Below are 21,677 nucleotides of genomic sequence, written 5' to 3' on the forward strand. Positions count from 1 at the left end.
CTTGAACTCCATTACTGCTTAAGCTGCCCTGCTGAGAAACAGTACCAGACCTTTCAAGATATCCTTCCACCAATTCAACAATTTTCAGCAAAAGAGTGGAAACTAGACTGAACACCTTTCCATTTTCAGTGGGCCTATAGCTTTCTCACTATTATATTTGTGCTACTTTGCCAGTAGCATGTGACATAATGAGAAAACTATCACAGAAAAATAACTACATGGAATAATTTGTTTACAATGCATACAGCATTAGTGAGGTAATAATCCTGTTATGATTCTCTTATCACAAAGGTTGTATGAAAAGAGGTTGTCATAAATAATTACTAGAATAATGCTGACTTTGGAATATTTGATTTTTTGCAAAATATTTAAGAATTTGATTAAAAGATGGGGAGATTTTATAAGTAACAACACAAAGAGGACCTCTCACTGGCATGTCCCCCGAAACTACTTGGCAAGGATCACCAAAGGCAAACAAACTCAAACAAGCAATGAAGTACAGCTTACCACCCTGCCCAAATAAGTGAGAATACCTATTAGGTTCATTTTATTACTTCACTCAAGATTTAAACAAGCCCAGCCTACATCTCCTTCTATGACAAACTGACCCATTTAAGAGATGAGGGAAAGGCTGTGGATGTACTTATCCAGACTTAAGTAAAGCGTCTGTCACCACCTCCCACAGCATACTCCTAGAAAAACTGGCTGCTCATGGTTTGGATGACTGGACCCTTCGATGGGTAAAAGACTGGCTGGATCACCAGGCGCAGGGAGTTGTGGTGAACAGCACTAAATCCAGTTGGGGCTAGTCGTAAGTGGTTGCTCCTGTTTAACATCTTTATTGATGATCTGGACATAGGGATTGAGTGCACCCTCAGTAAATTTGCAGACAACAGCAAGTTGGGTGGGAGTGTTGATCTGCTTGAGGGTAAGAAGGCTTTGCAGAGAGACCTGGACAGACTCAATCAAAATCGTTGCCCAAGGACAATGACATGAGGTTCAACAAGGTGGGTCCTTGCAGCACTAGGTCCTACACTTGGGTTGCAGAAACCTCCTGCAGAGCCACACGCTTAGGGAGTAGTGCCTTGGGAGCTGTTCGGCAGAAAGGGACTTTGGAGTGCTGGTTGACAGCCACCTCAATAAGAGCCAGCACGTGCCTAGGCGGCCAAGAAGCTGAATGGAAACTTGGCCTGTATCAAGAATAGTGTAGCCAGCAGTACTAGGGAAATGATCGTCCTCCTCTACTCAGCACTGGTAGGGCCACACCTCAATCGCTGCATTCAGTTCTGGGCTCCTCACTTTAAAAAAGACATTGAGGTGCTGGAGTGTATCCAGCAAAGACCAACAAGGCTCCACGAAAGGTCTAGAAAACACGTTTTATGAGGAGTGGCTGAGGGAGGCTGGATTTGTTTAGTCTTAAGGAGGTTCAGGGGGGATCTCATTCTCTACAACCCCCTGAAAGGAGGTTGCAGTAAGGTGGGGGCCAGTCTCTTCTGCTGTGCCTGCAGCAAGAGGACCAGATGAAATGGACTTCACCTGAGATGAGGAGATTCAGAGTAGATGTTAAAAAAAAATTTTTCACTGTTCAGGTAGTCAGGCACTGAAATAGGTTTCCCAGGGAGATGGTAGAGTCACTATCCCTAGAGGTGTTTATGAGGCATCTGGCTCTGGTACTGGATGATGTGGTTTAGGGATCCCAGTGGTAGTGCTGGGCTGACAGTTGGACTTGATGATCTTACAGGTCTCCTCCAACCTTGATGTTTCGATGATTCAATGATTCTAAGATTATTTGCCTTGTGATACACACACTCTTTGTATAATCAACAAGCTTTGACCTGGAGCTTAACGCCACCTTCTCAATAATCTGAAAATAAGAAACCAAAGCTAATCTTCTCAAGTTGCAAATTCTTTAGAAGAATGTCTCAGAAACTGTCACTCTCTCTCCAGAAGCACCTACCTCAATGTCATTTAGCATACTAAGCAACTCTTAACAAATGAAATTCATCCCTGACTACAATCATTAATGTCAAAATGAACAAGGTAGACATCATCAAAAGCATGACATTCTGGAAGAAATTTAGGAAGACGTTGTTGTGTGCTAAGCATGCAAAAACTGCCAAAAAAACTTGACTATGCAAGAAAGCCTCCCCATTTTTCCTTTGTGTTTTGCCAACAGAATGTCACTATCCAGTGTAGGTGAAACACTCCAAAGGGACTCCCAAGAGTGAGCACAGGAATCAAGGCAGTCAGTACCCAGCACCGCTACCTCAAAAGAGCATAATCAGTAACAAGACAGAAATAGAGTTCTTTCTCACCCCACTCCTCATCTGTAACTTGATAACCACATCAAATCTGCTAAGATCCTTTTGTGAATGTTTCAAGTCACAATGAGTTTTCTCTACTGCAGTTACACTGACAAAGAAGCCAAGATTTTTTTTTAATAAATCCTGTAGACTTATACAAGCTACAAATGCAGAGGTATTCCATCCCCCTCATATCATCCCTGCTCTTTCCATTTCAGTAGCACAAATGATTAGAGAATACCTCATTACCCTATTGAGCCCTGAGAAATGTAATCAGTGGAGCCATAGAAGACATTCTTCGCCACATGTGCATATTTTTCAGTGTGGATGTCTATCTTTCTCACACAGAGAAAACAGAAAGATCAGCAGGGAAAAAAACCTTGTGGCATAACAAGGATTCACAAGACTTTATAGTTAGGCCACCAACGAAGTATCGCAGAGTGAGCAGAGAAAATGTATATCCACTACTTTTGCACTCAACTCTTCTTCACAGAACTGTATTTTAATCGCAAAGCAGATAAAAATGTACTTGAAGAAACATTTGACATTCCATTTGTTCTTAAAAATCTCTTTTACAACAAGAAGCATTAAATATATGCCTACTGCCAACACCAATCCAGCCCAGTGTTTTGCCTTCAACAGCAGCAATATGAGACATTACTTAGGGAATGAGACAAAGCCTTACACCACTTCCTGGTGTTCCTTCTCCTCATGTATTCTTTTGATACGCAAAAGCATGCAAGTGCCTTGCTGCCAGGGAGAATGATCAAGGAACATGATCACCTCTGCAGAATGGAAGGAAATGTAGAAAAATAGAGTGGCACAGAAAACAATTTCAATCTCCTAGACTCACGCAACTCCAGTCTGCACTGAACCTTCCCACCATTCTACAGTCACAGTGAAAAGTCCCAGTCTGAAAACTCCTGTTTCAAAATCCCTTACAGTTTGAAAGTCCCTCCAAGCTCCCCATTCAGTCCCAGAAAGACCTGAAATTCTGCAGCAGACACGTGCACAACAGACAAAAACTTCTACACACCTCAGCACAACAAACAGGATAGGCATGTTTTCCCATGTGCTTCTCTGCTTTCAAGATGACTTTCATGTAGCACTTAAAAACCGCTTAACAGCACATAAGTGCTAAATTCAGTCTTGTAGGGTCTCCCTCATCTACTACATACAGCCTCCAGATAGGAAGATATTCTTTCTCAATGTGACCTAGTTAAACAAACTAGTTGAAATACCCTGATACTTCCGATTAATTCAGGGTTCTGATACTTGCAATGTATTTAAGCTTATGCCACAATCCAGATAATTTCTAAATACCAACTTTATTGCATGAAATCCCTTATGAATAAAATACTTTAAATTACATGCTTTTGTTAAGACATATAATCTACATATCATGTACAAGGAAAAATATCTTCAGAATACACTCAATTATGTGCAGATTACTGTAAGAAATAGATAAACTCAAGACACAAAAAACTTGGATGAGACAAAACATTCCATAGAAAAAATAACTTATTATACATTGGGGAGGGGAGCACAGGAGAAGGGGCAATCCTTTGTACACCATCTACCATGGGATTATTCCACAACAGTCCCTATTCAAAACACTTTGTGTCCCAGGCCTCTTAACTTTCATGGTATTGTAGAGCTTGTCTATCCATTAAAACAATCATCTCTCATACTTCTGTTCCACATAAGAAAAGCAGTACTGTCCTTCATGTGACACACTGAGTTATTTTGCCATTAGCATGTACCATGTACTTTCACAATATTAGGAACATACTGAGATAAAGCTCAACAGGTCTTTAATGACTGTGTTCTTGTAAACATTTTGAGAAAGAGGGTAATACCTGTTTCCATTTAGAAGAGGCAAAGCTGTTTTCTAATAGCAGCATAGTTTTTCCTCAGGATTTCTTCTAGATGCTCTGAAGATGGGACCACAACTAGGACTGACCATATTTTTTTTTTTTTTTTGGTGGACTAATCACAATTAGATTACTCCACACCATATCAAAGTAAGAATGTCTAAGAGTTACTCTCTATAACCAAATTTTAACAGGGGAAAAAAACCCAAAAGTCTTTCAGATCTACCAGAAAAAGTAATAGCTTCCCAGAATTCCAATATATTAAAGACAAAAAAAAAACCCCAAACAAACATGCTTTTAAGTTTTATACCTCTTGTCCATTCCCAAGATTTCTGCCCTAGAAAGGTGCAGATAATTCAACTGCAGTTTTGTATTTCTAAAAGCCCAATGTGAGACTACAGTCTAGTAACTGAAACCATCCCTATAAGATACTATGAGAAAGGACAGACAGGTAGACCAAAGAGTAGAAAATACATTTTTCCTAGCCTTTATCACACCTAGTCCACATTATTACCTTAGAAGAGTATTTCCGAAACAGTGGTTGACTGCTTGGTGCCAAGTCATCACTTCTTCTGACAGAACGAATTTAAAAAGAAATCTTTTTTGATAGTATATCATTGCCACTATCACAGTAGTATTCATTATGCATGGAAGAGTCCATGAAAGCACTGAATGTCCCACATTACTCTAAATTCTGCCTTGACTATTTTACACAGTTCACATTTTACAGTTCTTGCATAGATTTTGAGAACACACTGTTTAGAGACAGCTACACCCCTGAAACAGTATTAAATGGAAGGTTGTTGATGAAAAGAACTGGGGAGAGAACTGCAGTGCTGAATGAAGGTAATGAATTCACACACCAATGAAAATGCAAGAGTACTGATGACACACGTCCAATGCAGTCTGCTACAAGAGTGGCTCTTCAGCTGGATTTTAGCCCTGATACGCTTTCACAATTCAGGTAGTCTCAAACACTTGACACATTTCCCTTTTGAAGAAACCCTTTCTGCATGGGTTTTCTTTCCTCCTCCTTGAACAAGTTAGACAGCAGCTTGAGTACATAACCACAGCTTTCAACTGCAGACACAGGGTGCCAAGCTGCCCAGATTTGCAAAGCCAAAACCAGCACACTGCTTTCTGCTGACAGCTGTAGGTGCAGTTCTAGAACAAGGCCAAAGAAAGCAGCATCACTAGAGGATGGATGTCAAGGAAACTTCTCAAAGTTGGAACTCTGCAAACAAGCCCAAAAAAACTTATTGTAACTACTAATTTTTAAAAATCTAATCATAAAGAGAATTAAAACTCTTCACAAACACAGAACCTCATTCCCACTACCATGGGTCACTAAATCAGACACAGCCCTCCAAAGCATGTCAGCACTTACAGTGAGTGCCTGCAGAACTAATATATGCAAAGAGAAACTCCACCAATACATTCATCCTCTTTTTAGGATCTCCACCCAAGCGGTTCACTGAGCTATACTAGAAATAAACCAAACAAATGCTAAAGAGTGCTTAAATACATTACACGAAGCCCAAACTCCTACAACTGAAAACAAAATCTGAGACAAAACCAAATGGATGATCCTCACTCAAAATTGCGCCCTCAGTATATATTTTCATATATAATTTAGGCTGATCGAGAATATTTAACATCTTCCCAGTGGAAAAACAAACAAAAAACCCAAGAAAACCCAAAACAACGTTTGGAGGCTATATACACACAGACAGATCAGCACCAGAAATGTCCCAGACGTATTTGTTTCATATGTATATTACTTCCAACCACCGCACCGACGGTGCCGGACCCGTCACATACCTGCCCGGCAGCTCCGCCGTCGCGCTCGCCGCAGGCTAGGCCCGCCGCTTCCAGCCCCGGAGCGCGTCCGGCGGGCCCGGCGCTGCAGGGAGGGCTCGGGCCGCCGACACAGTTCGGGCACGGCACCCCGCCCGCCCCCAGTCTAGCACGGCCCGTTCGCGGCCCTCGTGGGAGGCTCGACCCGCGGCCCCGTCCACGGTAGTGTGCGCCTCCCCCTCCCGCCCCGGGCCTCACCGCCAGGTCCTGGGGCACCGCTCCGCTCATGGCCCTCACGGTGCCGCTCCGCCAGGCCCGTGCGGGCAACGCAGGCCCCGGCTCCGACCCTGCCGTCTCGCCCTCGCCCGGCCCCGCCGCCAGTAGCAGCAGAAGCCGCTTCCCCACGGGAGAGGCCGCCGCGTCCGCCATCCCCGCCGGGCAGAGCCGCCGCCGCCGCCCGAGTCACCGAGAGGCTCCTGCCCCGCGCTGGGCCCGAGCGCCGCCCGCCGCCGTCCCGGCGTGCACTGCGCGATGGACCCGGCCCCCCCCACCTTGTTTTCCCGGCCCCACAACGCCCCGCGCGGGACGGGCGGGATCCGGGCGGTCTGAGGGGCCGTCGGGAGGGACAAGCCCCGCGGCGGGGTAGGTGGGCCGATCGGTGGATATGAGCCTTCCCTAGGCAGAATCTCCCACGACCGCCAAGTTCAAAACCTGGAATTATTGCAGAAATTAAGGAGTTTTAACCTAAATTTCGAGGTAAACATACAGAAGAACCAGTGCCCGCGTCTCAGGCTGGATCCCACAGATAGCATGAGGAACCGCTGCCGGCCCCAGAGGACCGGCAGCGCCGCACAAAGCCGGGTGCTTCGCTTTCCGAAGCTCTGCCTTCCCTAGTAAGGCAGATTTTGGAAACGTGTGCATTTAGAAATTACTTAAGATACAAAATCAGTATGTTAATTCCGCTGTTACAATTAGCTAATACATCTGAACAGTTGTCATGTAGCGTAGCACAATGTCCTAAACCTGCCCCTTTTCAGTATCAACAACCACAAAATACTTAATAATCCTACAGTTTGAAAAATGACATGCGATTTTATATCTGTTTCTGCTTGTGCAGTAAAGACACACTAGCACTGATATAAACTGGAAAGAGGAGCAGATGCTATACTCCATACCACCCACCAACAACGATACTCTTGTGGAAGTAGGTTTTTCTTTTGCATGTATTGTTTCTTCACTCTGGCAGAATCCCATTTGACACTGAATTAGCAACAGCAAAGGCAAATTGCTTGCTTTTACTTTCATTTATTCAAATGATTGTGCCAGGTTGTTTTAAGTAGATGACATTTCCTCTTTGTTACTTTCTAGTTAGAGGGATACAATGTACTGACTGGAATATGGGTAAGGCAATGCCCAAAGCCAGTTGAACAACTACACAAAACTTCAGAGTATCAGCGGCATCAGCACTCAGTGCTCTCCTCCTGTGCTGTACAACATCTCTGAGTTTTGATTTACTACACACCACTAGATTTACTAACTCCCCCCATTTTTTTTAAGTACAATACCTACATGAAACATTACTGAATGGTAGCAGAGCCATTATGTCTTGCATCTAAGTGAGTGCCGTGGTAAATCCAAGATCAGTACTACATTCTTTGAAGACCAGTCTTTGCCCTCATGTCTTAAGTTTCTTTACTGAAACAGTAAAATCATCAGCTATGCACCAGAAATAGTACCACCATGTGAAAGATTCCAAGTGCTCCTATGCCCCTTCCCATTCCACCAGCTCAGACTCCCATTGCCATGATAAAGCAGACCAGCACTTCCCATCTCCCAAGCATGGTGCTGGATATTCCAATGGCATACAGCACCAGGTGGGCCAACAGTGATAAAATACACCAATACTAGGGGTTTCCTAGGTGTCATTAATGCTTGACCAAGACAGCATAGGCCATAAAGCATGAATTAAATTCAATTTATGAAATACCTAACTTTTCTAGGCTAATTCAGTTGCACCAACCTCTATTACAAGTTAGAAAAATTAGTTTCATGGGCTGTGTGTTAACTTCAACTACTACTTTACTGTGAAAGCATAAAGACAGATACTGCTCTTAAACTACATACTCAAATGGCTGCAAAACCAGATACCACAATTTCAGCTTGTGAGAAATCAAGTAACCATCAGCTTACATCCAAAGTCCCTTAAAGCACTGAAGATGGCTTCTTCTCCAGACTGCCACCTTCACAGCCTTGACCGATGGTCATGCTCCAGAATACAAAGAAAGTAATTTGCCAGAGTGGCTGATCCAGGGACCGATTTTGTGGAATTTACGTAATTGGGGAAAAGTGGGACTGATGCAGACACTCACCTGTGTTGGAACACCTGGGAATTAACACAACCTGTACAGGTTTTCAACCCTCCCTTTCGATATTGTATCTAAGGCTACCCCCTTCCATAGACAGCAGCCATGTTCTTTGGAGAACTTTATTAAAATATATCCAAGAAGTAATCAAACATTTTCTAATGAGCCAGGAGAGAACTGAAGTGAGAAAAACATCTGTACAGAGGACAGTGCTGTAAGGTTTTGTTTACATGCTTTATTTCAATGTTTCACAGTTTAATCATTGTCTACAAAAATATATTTCTGAAACTCTGAGTCCTCTATAAAAAAAGCTGGTCAGCAGCAGTGACCCTGACAAACAGAATGTACCTTGGGATAGTGTGAGCACCTCCTGTAAGCAGATTAGTGCGGCTAGGGAACTCCTGCCTCACCCTGGGAGACTTCTGTTCTTTGGGATTAAAGCTCTGCACTAGTCCTGAAGGAAGGCATTAAAAAAAAAAAAAAAGTTATTCCACTTCTGTATACTGCACTAAGCTTGGGAGGGGGAGCTGCAAGTTCAGTGTAACACACAGTAAAGACTGCTAACAAAGCACTTGGCACTCAGGGAAAGAAAACCTCAGGATGCTTTAGTACTGGTAAATTTTTCTTTGAGCTATCTGTTCAGAACAGCCTTTGACTGGTGATAATAGGTTCAGGCTCTCAGCAGAGGTACAAACAGCACACAAGCAGAGTAATCCTATAAATACAAAGAGAGTCCTTTGAGGACTAAATGAGGGTTCTGTTCATTTTTACCTCAACATTTTCTGCTGTGGCTTTAATCAAGGGAAAATTACTGTCATATCCAATAACAAGCCTACATCATGCTGGATAGAACAGAGCTGCTATCAATGCTGTCAGCTTAAACTCCTTGGTACCCATAACTGGAAATATTTCTTGCAACATCAATCATTTAATTCCTGTGCTTACTAGTCACTAGTGTATCTAGCCACCAAAAATATGAACTGAGAAACTCAAGTTTCCCCCAAATGAGATCTTTCCACTCTTCCTCTGCTCAGTTATTTGACGGTCTATAGAGATACTTGCAGTTAAGAAGAAAAAAAAATAAATTGCCTCTTCTAAAAAAATAAATCTATGTTGCATTGTGCTCTAGAAAAGACAAGGTCAATGTACTCTGATCCTCAAAGCTCGTAACTAGAAGCCCCTTACCACAAAATAATCTCAGACCTGAACCCCTAAGCAGGGCAGGAATTTTCAGCAGCAAATAAAGAGTAGTTACTGACAGACTGCTTCCCTAATGTGGTAATAGAAGATGAGCTCTCTGAAAACTTTTCCACACCTGCCTGTCAGAAGAGCTTTCTGAGACAATAGCTTGTGAAATCTGAATTTCCTAGAGATTAGAGAACTCAGGAAAGTGCTGATGGTTATTTTAGGTACATCTGCAATCAACGGGCTTCTGAGCTCCAGGCTTTTGTTCAGAAAAAGTTCTCCTGTAACTCATGCCTACCACCATCTCAGTCTGATCTGCTAAACCTGAGCAGCCAAGGAGGTATATGAATTTGAAGTAGAATCAGCATCATCCACAAAAACACAGAAGCCAAGAAACTTCACAGAGACAAATACCTTATCAAAAAAAGACACTCAGCACTAGAAAACTAGTATTATCTCACTAATGCTAAAGAGCTAAAGTGTAAAATCTGTAAGAAAACACCTGAAGTTTACTTCTTGACTATTTTCCTTTCTTGAATTGCTGGGGGGAGTAGAGAAGGGGAGGAGAAAGGAATGAATCACTGTATTAGTAGTAAGCCATTATAGAGAAGGCAGTATTGGAGAAAAATGTTTCACCAGGAAAAAAAAAAAATCTGAGAACTTAGTTATTCTGAAAGCTTTCCTTACCTTCCTAAACTAAACAGCCTAAACAGAAGATTTTGTCCATACTTTAAGTTGTTTTTCCAGTCTGCTCCCATCTGTTCAGCTTCCAGTCACAGACACACAACAGAGAGAATAATCAAGGGAGGCAGAGAAACCCACACATAGGGTATGCCTCCCTTATAGCACCTACTTTAATATATCCAAACAACATGAACAAATCAATCAGATACTGTTACATCTTGTGCATGGAAAGGCTATAACTGAAGTGTAACAAGATGAAATTAAAGGAAGACTTGGAATTAAAGAAGAATCTTCTCCTGTGGAACCTCTTTTGCTGAAGGCTCCCCACCCCTCAAAGAAGCAATGTGAAATGGAGAAGACTTGCCAGAAACAATCCTGCCTTGGCTTCAGGTGGAAAACGGAGAGTATTAATTCTCCCTTAGTATCACAAAGCCTATTCAGGTAAAACAAACTGCTATTTTCTGTTGCCCTGCTGCCCTGCCCTGCCATTGAGATGTAGTATATAATAGAATCACAGAATATGCTGAGTTGGAAGGGACCCATCAGGATCATCGAGTACAACTCCTGGCCTTGCCCAGGACACCCCAAGAATCCCACCATGTACCCAAAGGCATTGTCCAAACACTTCTTGAACTCAAGACAGGCTTGGTGCTGTGCCAGCCTCCCTAGGGAGTCTCTTCCAGTGCTCAGCCACCTTCTGGGTGAAAAACTTTTTCCTGACTATTAAAAGCTGCCTTCTCCACCAGCACAGACAAGTGGAACGTTACTTCTAGCTGATGCAATTATGCAAAAAGAAAAAAAAAAAATCTGTATCTTAAAGCTTAGAATTCTAGCCTGATGGATCCCTTGTGGATAAACACTGCCATAGCCTACGAGGTACTTGGGTGCGAGGAACCAGCAACTACATCTGCACATTATTGCTACTTGCTGTCTCTCAGTGTGAGCTTTTCCCATTTCTGCATTTTCTTACCTTCTCCAAATTACAGACTCCAGGGTGAACTATTCTGAAGCCTCACAAACATGGTGGCCACCAAAATACATTTGATGACATTTTAATCCTTTCCAAATTATTTAAAAGGCTGGCTTTGAGTTACTTTTAACTTCAGGCCTAGAACTGCATAGAGAAAACTTGGTATGGTCAAGAACTAACAGTGCCTGCGCTATGCCTGTTCTCACAGGAAACATTAATTAAAACAAGCGAAGTAACACACAGAGCTTAACCTGGCTGCATTCTATCAAGGGCATAATGAAGACAATAGTCACAACTTCTCCAATTCACTAATATTTTTTCTAATATTCCCCATGGCTACACTTAAAAGAGGTTCAGCCAAATTAAATTTAAGCTACAAGTCACAACTGAAAAGTGTGCACTTAAGTCCGGTGTTCGGAACACTGAGGACCATCCCTGATCAGGCAGCTTCACTTCCATTTTCAAGCGCACAAAGACAGTTCCCTGTCACAGACAACTGAAGCAGATACATGGGAGAACTGATTCGTGAAGTCAAGGGAGGCAAGGTCACTGCTGCCATGCCCCAGAGAAGGAGAAAGATTCTTTAAGAAATTTAACTAAAGGGTTACAAAATAAAGGCAAGAGCTAAAGTTTGTCAGCAATGAAATGCATTCTCCTGTCCCATGTGAACAGGAAACAGTGTCTGTAGGGTGTTAAAGAAGGTCCTAGGAGGAGATGCCCTCCTACTTTTTTCTGCTGCCAAAGGAGGGGAGAGAAACACGCTGCTATTGGTCAGCAGGAATCTCTCTGTCTGCATCCAGTTTGCTTGTCTCTCCTGGGGAAGGGGTACGTGGTGCAGAGTGAGAAACAGGAGGGATCCCATGAGCTACAATCCCTTCCACTACTGGTGGTTCTGGTAGCCCAGGGTTGGCTACTCCCACTACTCCCGGAGGAAACCTAAAACCAACAAAAACATAGAAATTACAAGCTTGTCCAACAGAATTATTCAAAGGAAAAGGAGCCACGCCCTCAGACGTGCGAAAACAAATACCTCTTTCTAACAGAAATGCTCTGAGATAGAACACAGGAAAAGTCTCCAGAGCTGAGGAGTAGCAGTGGTATCCTAATGCCGATGACACCTGTTTGCAGACAGACCCAGTCTGTCTGAGGTCACACACTAAACATTTGAAAACAGATACAAAATTTATCTCCAGCTGAAAACATTGTGAGGCACTCTGTGAAGGCACCTGGAGGGCTAGGAATTCCCTCCCCATCAGCAGGCGGAGTGTAAGCTGCAGTTATCCTTCACTGGGCTCCAAGACAGAAGAAGTAAGAAGCTGAACTAATAAAACAGCTAGATGCAAGATGAAAAATAGGAGAGTGACAGTCATGAATTGCTAATAAACTATTCTTCCATCACTTCCATTCTACTTCCCTATGCCCTCTTCATAAATACGTCTCATCCTCTGTAGATCTCTCATAGAAGGAAAGACAACGTATTTCCTGCTTTGCTGATGGGAGACAAACAGAAGGGAAGCAACCTGCCCACAATCACTTAACAGGTAAACAGATAAACTCAAATATAGTCTATTTAGACTACTGAACAAATCCACTGGATGATGTCTCAGTAATAGTCCACATCTGGGCTACAGGTAAGAACTGTGCTTTTTTTATATAGCCCTAATGATATGCACAACTTCTAATGTCGAGTTCCAGTCCTTTTCTGGGGGCATTCAGCAGGATTTCTTATACCAAGGTATCTTATCTCCTGGGCATGTCTTCCAAGCATTCGGAAATATTGACCAGTATGCAGCTGGAACTAAGTATGACCAAGTACATGTTAAATCCTAGTAGAGCTTTAGAAGAGCTGCTGTTAAGTTTTGGGAAAGAGCTCATATGGAGTATATAGGAACAGAGACATACCTGTTTGCAGGTACAAGCAGTTCTCAAACCCCTGGCCTACTTCAGCAGGAAGATATGCTTGGATAACCTACATATCTCACCTGTAAGCTGCAGCTCCATTGAGTTCTGGGTGGACAGTTGCAGGATCAATATTGGACCACTGAGCTGCTAACAGCAAGTACTCCTTATTAACACAGTTTCTCAAAGCGTCGGGTATGTGACCTGCAAGGGCACCAAGAATGACAAAAAAAACCAGAAAACAGGTAGGAGAGACTTGTTCCCTGCAGCATTTACAAAGGAAAGTAGAAAGGAAAAACACAAAATCTTTTTAATCCACCTCCACAGGATAACACTGGGTATGGGAGACTCCTCTAAGCATCTGGTGTCTGGGGATGGCAAGAAACTGATCCTTTCTTCCCATTTCTATGATCTTGTGAAAATTATTGCCACAAACTGCAACTGCCAAGCCTCACCTTTTTCAAGAGACAACATGTACTACTCAAAGAGAAAAGCATACAATAAAACTGTCAAAGGAAATATTGCAAAGGATTTGGAAGACGTAGGTAAAAAGGCTTTCCCAGGGAGAGAAAGAGCCACTCTGGCATTACGTACAAGAATTCTCAGAAGGCAAAGACACAATTATCAACTTACACTCCAGTTCCAGAAACCAGTTAATAAGTCTAAGTTTTCAGAACAATCAGCATAATCCTTGCAGTGAACTAACAAAAAACTACTAATTTGGCAGCAGCTGCAAATCTTCTTCATTACCTGTAATAGCTCTGCGGATCTCTTTAGCTGCATCTTCTCTGGATTCAATGGAAGCCTGTTCACTGTACCAGGCAGTGTGAGGGGTGCAGATAACATTGGGTGCATCTTTTAATGGCCCCTGAGTGAAACTGGAGGGAAGAAAAAGGCTTTTTTCCAGAAGTGATAACCCCATCTGTCGTCTTGGGCATCACTGTAACCCAAATAACAAAGAAAACCAAAAAAAACCCAAAACCAAAACCAACAAACAAACAAAACAAAACAACCAAAAAAAACAAAACAAAAAAAACCCCAACCCCAAAACAACAAAAAAACACCCCAAAAAACCCAAACCAACCAACCAAACAAAAAACCAAAACAACAACAAGACAAACAACAAAACCCCACCAAACCACCAAAAGAATCATCCAGTGTAGGTGAACCACCAGATGCAGCAAGCATGCAGGTACATTACCTGAAAGGCTCAGACTCATGCACATCCAATGCTGTTCCTCTGATTCTCCCCTCTTTCAAGGCTTGTGCTAAAGCTTTCTCATCTACCAGCCCTCCCCGGGCTGTGTTCACTAAGAAGCAGCCCTGACGCATCTGGAAGAAGAAAAATATTACGTGCATTGAGAATGAGACTCGTCACGGAAGCTAAGTGAATCTTGCGAAGTCTACTGGAAATGAGCAGGAGTCTGCAGTGACTAGATGAAGCCTGGAGGAACTAGGAGTGCTCTCACTGCAAAGCTTACCACAGGGAAAATGTCTGCAAGCAATGCTGGAGAAATTTGTTTTAAAAATCAACAAACAGACCCACAAGACAACAAGGGCAAAAGTGGAACTCTCAAGTTCTGCACTCCATATTCATCCTACTACATTAAAAAAGAAAGAGGACATGAATCGTGAATCAAGTATCCAGCTATACAAAACTGGACTACAATGTTCAAATGTCTCTCATAAAAGCACTGGAAATCATTCATAGACTAGTGGAGTTTAGCCCGAGACTGACTTTGCAGTGGGCTTGGGCAGAGAGGCTTTGGCAGTGCTGTGTAAAGCAATGTACACAGTCCCCGCCACACCACACCTAGCTCTAACCAGTGCAGTAAATTATTTTAAAGATAATTTAAAATTATAGAATCATCTAAAATATTCTTTATAAAGGAAACTACTTTGCAAGAAGAGCCAATCCTATTCTTCTCTTAACATAAAATTCTATACAGCACAAAGCACAGGCACCCGGATCCACACGCGCCCAGCCTCCAAAGGCAGCAGAAGGCACACAACAGAGGCAGCAGGATTCACACGCTCTCAGCCTCTGTGAAAGCAGCAGTTTTGGTTTGCATTCATTTCCACAGTGCTCTGTGGGGGAAATCAAGCTCCTGCTGCACCTGTTTAATAGTGAAGTCATTGATGAGGTGATGGTTATGTTCATTCAGGCTGCAGTGCAATGTGATGCAATCGCTGTGCATTAGTAGATCCTGCAGGGTTCCTACTCGTTGTAAACCCAAGGATCGCTCCACTCCATCCGGCAGATAGGGATCATAGAAAATCACGTTGAAGCCAAAGGACTTGGCTCGCAGAGCCACTGCCTGTCCAACTCGGCCTTCACAAAAGAAAACCCACAATCATCAAGGAAAGGTAAAACAAACTTTAAAGACAAGATACTGGGGTAGACTGGGAGCCTACACTGAAGTTTACTGCCAGGGCCCAAGGTATTGCAGCCCTGGAAACCCCTAGGATTGCCATAGGGATCCAGAGGAGGCTATTCAGTGCTGCTCCCATGTAGCTAATTCTAGTTCTTCCCCATGCAATAGCCAGAGCTCAGTCAAGAAGCAGTTGTTTTCAAACCAAATCTGGACTCTGAGTCAGGGATAATAATCTGGCTACAAGAACTTGGAGAAGGACTTGGTAGCCTTTCAGGCAGCTTTGTTACTGATACAGAGCCTAGCACACAGGGAAACAGTCACCGAGAAGAGCTGTATGAATGTTCCAATTCTTCTAACCATTTGAAATCAAAAAAAGAATACCCGATCCCCTGACATACACCCAGCTCTTGAAGATATCCAGAATAGGGCACTAGCATTCCTTAGGAGTCAGTGTGTTTCACAAAGAACAGCTGTAGAATTATCACTTTTCACAGTATGTGATTCTTAGCTTCCCAAAAACGTTCACAGTTCTCTTTTCTGTCTAACAATTCCCATCACTTACCTAGTCCAATGATGCCCAAAGTCTCCCCACGGATACGCACAGCACCTCCAGCCACCTCTCGAATCTGTTCTACACTTGAGGCTCGATTCCCTTCCCGCAGAGCCTGATGTAGCCAAGTAACACGGCGATAGAGGTTCAAGATGTGGCAAAGGGTAGAGTCAGCAGTCTCCTCTACTGAGGAGGAAGGGATGTTGCAAACTGCAATCCCTACAAAGCCATAGAGATCATATAAGATTTTAAGCATCACAATTCTAAACCAACATAAAGCTCTTTAAGCACAAATGCTGAAACATAATTCAGTACTCTAGAACTCAAGAAACACAGGATTGATTTCAGAACCTCACTCTACAACAACACAGATGCGACCAGCCATCTTTTCAATCCCCCAGGAAATACCATTCCTTCATAAATACCTATTTGATTGACAGACTCACCAGAAAAACAAACAAACAAACAGGCTGAAATGAGAAAACTGGGCCATACAAGTGATACAAGCAACTGACTGTTTTAAGAGATCTGCATTCAAAAAGATGCACTCCTTCCACAGATGCTCCTGATAGATTAACAGGCAGACTGTAGGAGAATTGAGACAGATGGCTGAGCTCTTCATGCCTCACGATCCAGATGCTCACTGCAAGCATCAGCCTCCCCAGGAACAACAATAAGTAACTAAGCCATTAAATGCAGACAGAAGCCCCAGGAGCTTCTCTAAACCCATTTGAAGTTTTGCTTAAAAATAACAACACATAACACTCCCACTCTAGAATAACATACAGCCACAAGGACCATAAAACCCATGACTACAACTATCAGGTAAATTAGTAACGCAAACAGAATTGAAGTTCTAGAAGCATAAATTACTGTCAGAACAGGGAAAGGTGGAACACTGTATCAAAATCTAGTAAGTCCTGAGCAGTCGATTAAAAAAAAAAGGGGGGGGAGGGGAAGCTGGCCACATACCATTTCACTCCTGCTATCCTTTGTTTGACAAACCAACCAAGAAATAAAAATAATTAGATGGAAAAATGGTCTCTTCCCAAATGTAACCCTAGCCACTTGCCAAACCAAGGCAACTCTTCTGCCTCAAAAGTCCACCACCTAGCTAAAAACTGGAAATAAAATCTAGGCAATGGTTGAAGGCATCATTGTTTCGTAAGCCTATTCAGAGGAGACATTTGGCTAAACTCAGACCGTGCTTACCCATGAGAATTAGGAGAGCAATGGCTACAGACAATCCCAGATATCTGACTGCTTTTCTCTCTCAAATTATTTCCAATTGTGCCATAATGCCACACAGACAACTCAGAGGACATGAGTAGGGGTGATAGAAAAACCCAGTTTCTCTTAGTCTCACTGATTACCATCTCATTCAACTTCAGACAAGCCCCATGCATCCATCTGTTACATAGCCAGACACAGATTTGTGTTAGCATGCAGTATTATACCTAAATGTAAAAAAAGCACAAACACAGACAACAGCCCTTTGGTCTGAAGATTCAGAACACACAAGGAACAGTATCTTACCTCAGAATGAATTAAAAGGCCTGGCTAAGCATGAAAATAACCATTAATTGTCCATGAAAAAGCAAATTCGACCACGTGTAAGGGTCATCATACTATCACTCCAAAGCAAAAGTGGCAAGCAATGGTCTGATGGTGAAAGAACTTTGACTCATTTCACCTTGGATTAATGAGTGTGCAGTGGGGGAAAAGGGAAATCTTTGAATCTGAATGAATCAAAGATATGGATGGTGACCTTAAGTAGAGAAACATAAGACTAGGTTAGGTTCCAAACTCAGCACAAATATGTAAAGGCTGGATGAAAGCCAAGGGCCTTGACAGCAATTCTTGAGACTATTCCTTTGAATCATCCAGATGAAAAGGCTCTTTTGACCTAATTCAAGCACTAGCCCAATACACACTCTTCATTTAATAGCAATTCATCTGTTCCTACAGATCTGAAAATTGCAATGCTTACCTATTTCAGTTTTATATACTAATACCTGTATTTGATTTAAGCTTAACAAGACCTGCATTACCTTAAGGAAGCTTTCGAATCCCTTACACTTGTAAAACTTGAAAAAGAAGGGGAAGGGTACTTAGGTGATCCATCTCACCCAGGGGACTAAAAGGTCCAGAAGTCTCACTCACATCTGTTTAATAAAGAGCAGCTTTTTTGTTGCCTGATCCAGACGCTTTTCACATGCCTAGGGTTCTACAGGGATAACTAATAAAGTTTTGAATCAGAACTTATTTGTGTATACAAAATTAAGAGGAAAACTAATGAAGCATTTACAGAGTTTATCCTGCATCAGCATTTGCAGGCAGCTTTCAGACATCAGCTTGCTCAGGGGTCACAAAAAAACCAAAGTCACCTCACCAAATGTTACCTAGACACCATATTCAGGTTCCTGAATCCCAAACAACAACAAAGACACCAACATCCACAGCTGAGCAATCTGAAAACTGAGAATCTTTCTTTTAAGCTACCTACCAGTGCCTCTACTGGTCAGCTTCCTAAAGACAACTGATACTGAGCAGCTCCAAATCTTTGTACATAAAAGTTTTTAAATGCACTCAGCTATAAAGCACAAAACCAGGTGCAGTGTTCCATTTCACATTCAATTCTGATCGCAACAGACACCTAATGGTGTCATCATACCTAATTCTGCAGCGGATTTGATGTCAACATTGTCGTAGCCACTGCCAATACGCACAATGACCCTGAGGGCTTTGAATTTCTCCAGATCCTGACGAGAAAGGGTAATGGTGTGATACATCAGAGCTCCTACTGCCTCATTCAGCACCTGTAACAAAAAACAGTCCAAATCAATATCTGGTTTGGTTACCTAAGAGGCTGAGCTCTACTTCTGAATCTTGCACATTTTCTTGCTCACCTTTTCATGGATTTCCTGAGTTGACTGAGCATCACAAAATGCCACTGTAGCAACATCCTTCAAGATGGGCATCTCTACAGTGCAATCTCGACCATCCAGGAGTGCAACCAGTGGCCGTGCTGGCATTGGGCCATTCACAATAGGAGGCCGTATGCCTATTAAGAAAGTCAGCAGGAGTGATTACATGAAAGACAAGAACTCTGAAACCCTCATCTGCTAGGCCAATAAGTCACTAATAGTATTTAGGAACAGCTCAGGCAAAGTAAAAGACAAGAATAGGAAACAAACACAGGGAAAAGAGGCTAGGAAAAAACTCACAACCACCTCTGCCATCACTTAATAAAGGAAAACAAAGCGTGTTTTATCAATGAGATAATAGAGGTGATCTACTCAGCAGCATGCCATCTTACTCCAGGCTCCTGAAACGAGTGACAAAGTCGCTTCACAGCTCCTCCCCAGTGACCTGCCCCCCCCATCCCAGCATGCCCAGATACTGTTTCCCCCTTAAGTGAGCAGAACTTGTACGTCCACAGAGCCTCCGTCAGTCACTAGCATCCGGCCCTTTCCAGAAGGCCGTAGGCAGCGCCTCCGCGGGCGACGGGGCCCTGCTCGCCGCCGGCCGGGCGGACGCTCAGCCCCACAGGCGCGCAGCGGCTGCGTCGGATCCCCGAGGCATAGGGCAGTTACGGCTCCCCGCCGTCCGCTGCTGTTGCCGCCGCTGACGGGGGGCACCCGCCCCGCCTCACCTTCGCAGATCCGGTCCAGACGCTGCCGCTTCACTTTGTGCCGGTCCATGGGCCGGGCGGGGCCGCGCCGCCCTCGGCGCCGCGGAAGGACCCGAGACCCGTCACTCGCCGCCCGCGCCGCTCCGGCGGAACCGGAAAGACGGGACTTGGCCCACGCGAGAGGCATCGCCGCCACTGAGGTGGCGCGAGCTTCCGTTTCCGGTCCGTGGACCTGGGGGGTGCGGGGCCCGGCGGGACGGGACCGAATGGGGCTGGGCCGCTCTGGGGTCGTTCGGTACTCCCGGGTCACAGCCGGCTCCGGGCCGGCTGGGGCTGCAGGGAATGGGCCAGGAGGGTGGTTACAAAAAGCTGGGAGGTGGATCCTGGGATGTAGCTCCAGGTCTTCCTAGGAAGCTCTCTGTGCATGAGACAAAACAAGGAGCCATTCAAAGCGGTTCTGCTTCTGTTTTGCCACCTTTGCAGCCGGGTCTGCAACACCTGTCCCGTGCTCCTGGGAGTGATCAGCGCTGCAATACTCGCTCATCCTGAGAATCTACTGCATAAATCACGATAAGGACATCACTAAGCAAGTTCTGTACAGTTTATTGAAGAACAAAGTCGAGCTATTTATTACACAAACGTTCCTGGTACCTGATCTGAAGTCCATACAGTTGATCTAGTTCCACATGACCCTTTTCTTCAGTACCTCCCACATTCCATTCAGATATGCCACGATATGTTTTAATAAATCTGTGTGAGTTCCTTCTGCTCTATGTTGGAGTCTGGTGGGCAAAAAAGCAACGTGATAATTGGAACTGCCAGCTGGCGACTGTGTTGGGAGGAATGGGTTAAGTAGATGACTGCCTGTTGAGGAGGACTGTAAACACGAAGCTGGGAATAACCCTTGCTAGCCTGGTGTGAACACTCCGGTGATCCTCTGGCATGAACCCAGTTTAATGGTGCCTATGTCTCTTTGTGTGCCTCTGCCAAGGGGTTGCTTTGGGGATCCCCAGTTAGCAAGGGAAGGGAAATAAATTACTCTTTGGGGTTCAGCCGTGGGCGTGTGGCTGTTGTGGTTGCTGCCTGTCTGTGGTGACACACACTCAGGCAGTTAAACAATAACAAGGTAAGAATGTTTGGTAAAGATAGAGTGCTTAGAAAAATGTGTTTTCAGGCCCACTGGGTTTGATGACCCCTAAATATCTCAGATTATTTCATGAACTGGTTGAAATAGTGACAGAACCATGAAGAGTGACTGATACCAGGAAGCTGGAAGAGGCAAAAATCTGCCTGTGTGGAGACAAGAGGATAGGCTAAGGAATATGAATTCATGACTTTGTCTGTAATTTAAAAAAAATAATAATTTGCTGCATGTAAATTGTTTGTGGCCATCAGTGAGACTACTACTTGTTTCCAATAGTTGTCAAGAATTAATCCAGTGTCTGTGCTATATGCGGCTACTAAAAAAAAAAAAAAAAAAAAAGGGTAGTTTTACCCATTTGGTTTGCATGCCAAACCTCAGAGGCAAGCCTTCTAACACATTACCCAAACAGCCCTAGTCTTCTGGAGCACAATTGCCTATGGCCCATGGAGTCGCCCTTTACATTTTTGCTGGATGACCTTCATGTCTGTATAAAAATTTCAGTTAAAATCTCCCTTAGTGCATTCAGGTATCCTCCTCACCTGCCAACACTCTTGCTGATAGTTCTTCAGGCAAGTACTTTGTTGGATGCTTAAAAAAACCACAAGGGATAGGAGGCAAGAGAGGATTTTTCTGAGGACACACAAAGAAATTGGAAATCCTAGAAACCTTTTTGCCAGGGGCAAAATTAGTAAAGAAAGCCTCATCTGTCAGCAGCTAATACAGCAGCTCTGTGCTGTGATCCAAAGTCCTGCCATGTATCAGAATCACAGAATAATAGCATATGCTCAGTTGGAAAAGACCCATCACAATCATCGAGTGTGACTCCTGGCCCTGTGCAGGACATGCCAATGATCCCATGATGTGCCTGAGAGCATTGTCCAAACACTTCTTGAACTCAG

The 21,677-nt window shown here is 43.6% G+C and overlaps 2 protein-coding genes across 6 annotated transcripts in view; both read right to left on the bottom strand.

Moving 5' to 3' along the window:
- KDM3B (lysine demethylase 3B) overlaps window positions 1-6,472 on the bottom strand; it is a 50,499-nt gene extending 44,027 nt beyond the window's left edge. For all 4 annotated transcript variants that reach the window (XM_069028653.1, XM_069028651.1, XM_069028652.1 and 1 more), the window contains exon 1: window positions 6,233-6,472. In XM_069028653.1, the coding sequence (XP_068884754.1) occupies window positions 6,233-6,403 (171 nt within the window). In that variant the 5' untranslated portion in view covers window positions 6,404-6,472. The remainder of the gene's footprint in view (window positions 1-6,232) is intronic.
- Window positions 6,473-8,552: 2,080 nt separating this feature from the next.
- On the bottom strand, window positions 8,553-19,850 carry LOC138117995 (C-terminal-binding protein 2). 2 transcript variants are annotated; one of them, XM_069028723.1, is made up of 9 exons: window positions 19,656-19,850; window positions 18,910-19,064; window positions 18,675-18,819; window positions 16,013-16,219; window positions 15,298-15,407; window positions 14,277-14,407; window positions 13,826-13,953; window positions 13,159-13,279; window positions 8,553-12,112 (listed from the first exon to the last, which is right to left on the bottom strand). In XM_069028723.1, exons 1-9 carry the CDS (start codon window positions 19,819-19,821, stop codon window positions 11,941-11,943), a joined length of 1,335 nt encoding a protein of 444 aa, XP_068884824.1. In that variant the 5' UTR covers window positions 19,822-19,850; the 3' UTR covers window positions 8,553-11,940. The 2 variants fall into 2 exon arrangements, with proteins under 2 accessions (XP_068884824.1, XP_068884823.1); XM_069028722.1 differs by having other exon boundaries at window positions 15,193-15,407.
- Window positions 19,851-21,677: the final 1,827 nt, after the last annotated feature.

The sequence above is a fragment of the Aphelocoma coerulescens genome, chromosome 13, assembly GCF_041296385.1.
Source record: "Aphelocoma coerulescens isolate FSJ_1873_10779 chromosome 13, UR_Acoe_1.0, whole genome shotgun sequence".
Taxonomy (NCBI): Eukaryota; Metazoa; Chordata; class Aves; order Passeriformes; family Corvidae; genus Aphelocoma; species Aphelocoma coerulescens.

Bases quoted from the DNA above. Each gene is read 5' to 3' on its own strand.
- LOC138117995 (XM_069028722.1), bottom strand. From the start codon at position 19,821: ATGCCTCTCGCGTGGGCCAAGTCCCGTCTTTCCGGTTCCGCCGGAGCG. The intron at 18,820-18,909 runs GTGAGCAAGAAA...TTTTTGTTACAG, and splicing joins CTCAGGAAATCCATGAAAAG to GTGCTGAATGAGGCAGTAGG. The intron at 16,220-18,674 runs GTATGATGACAC...ATGGCTTTGTAG, and splicing joins CAAATCCGCTGCAGAATTAG to GGATTGCAGTTTGCAACATC.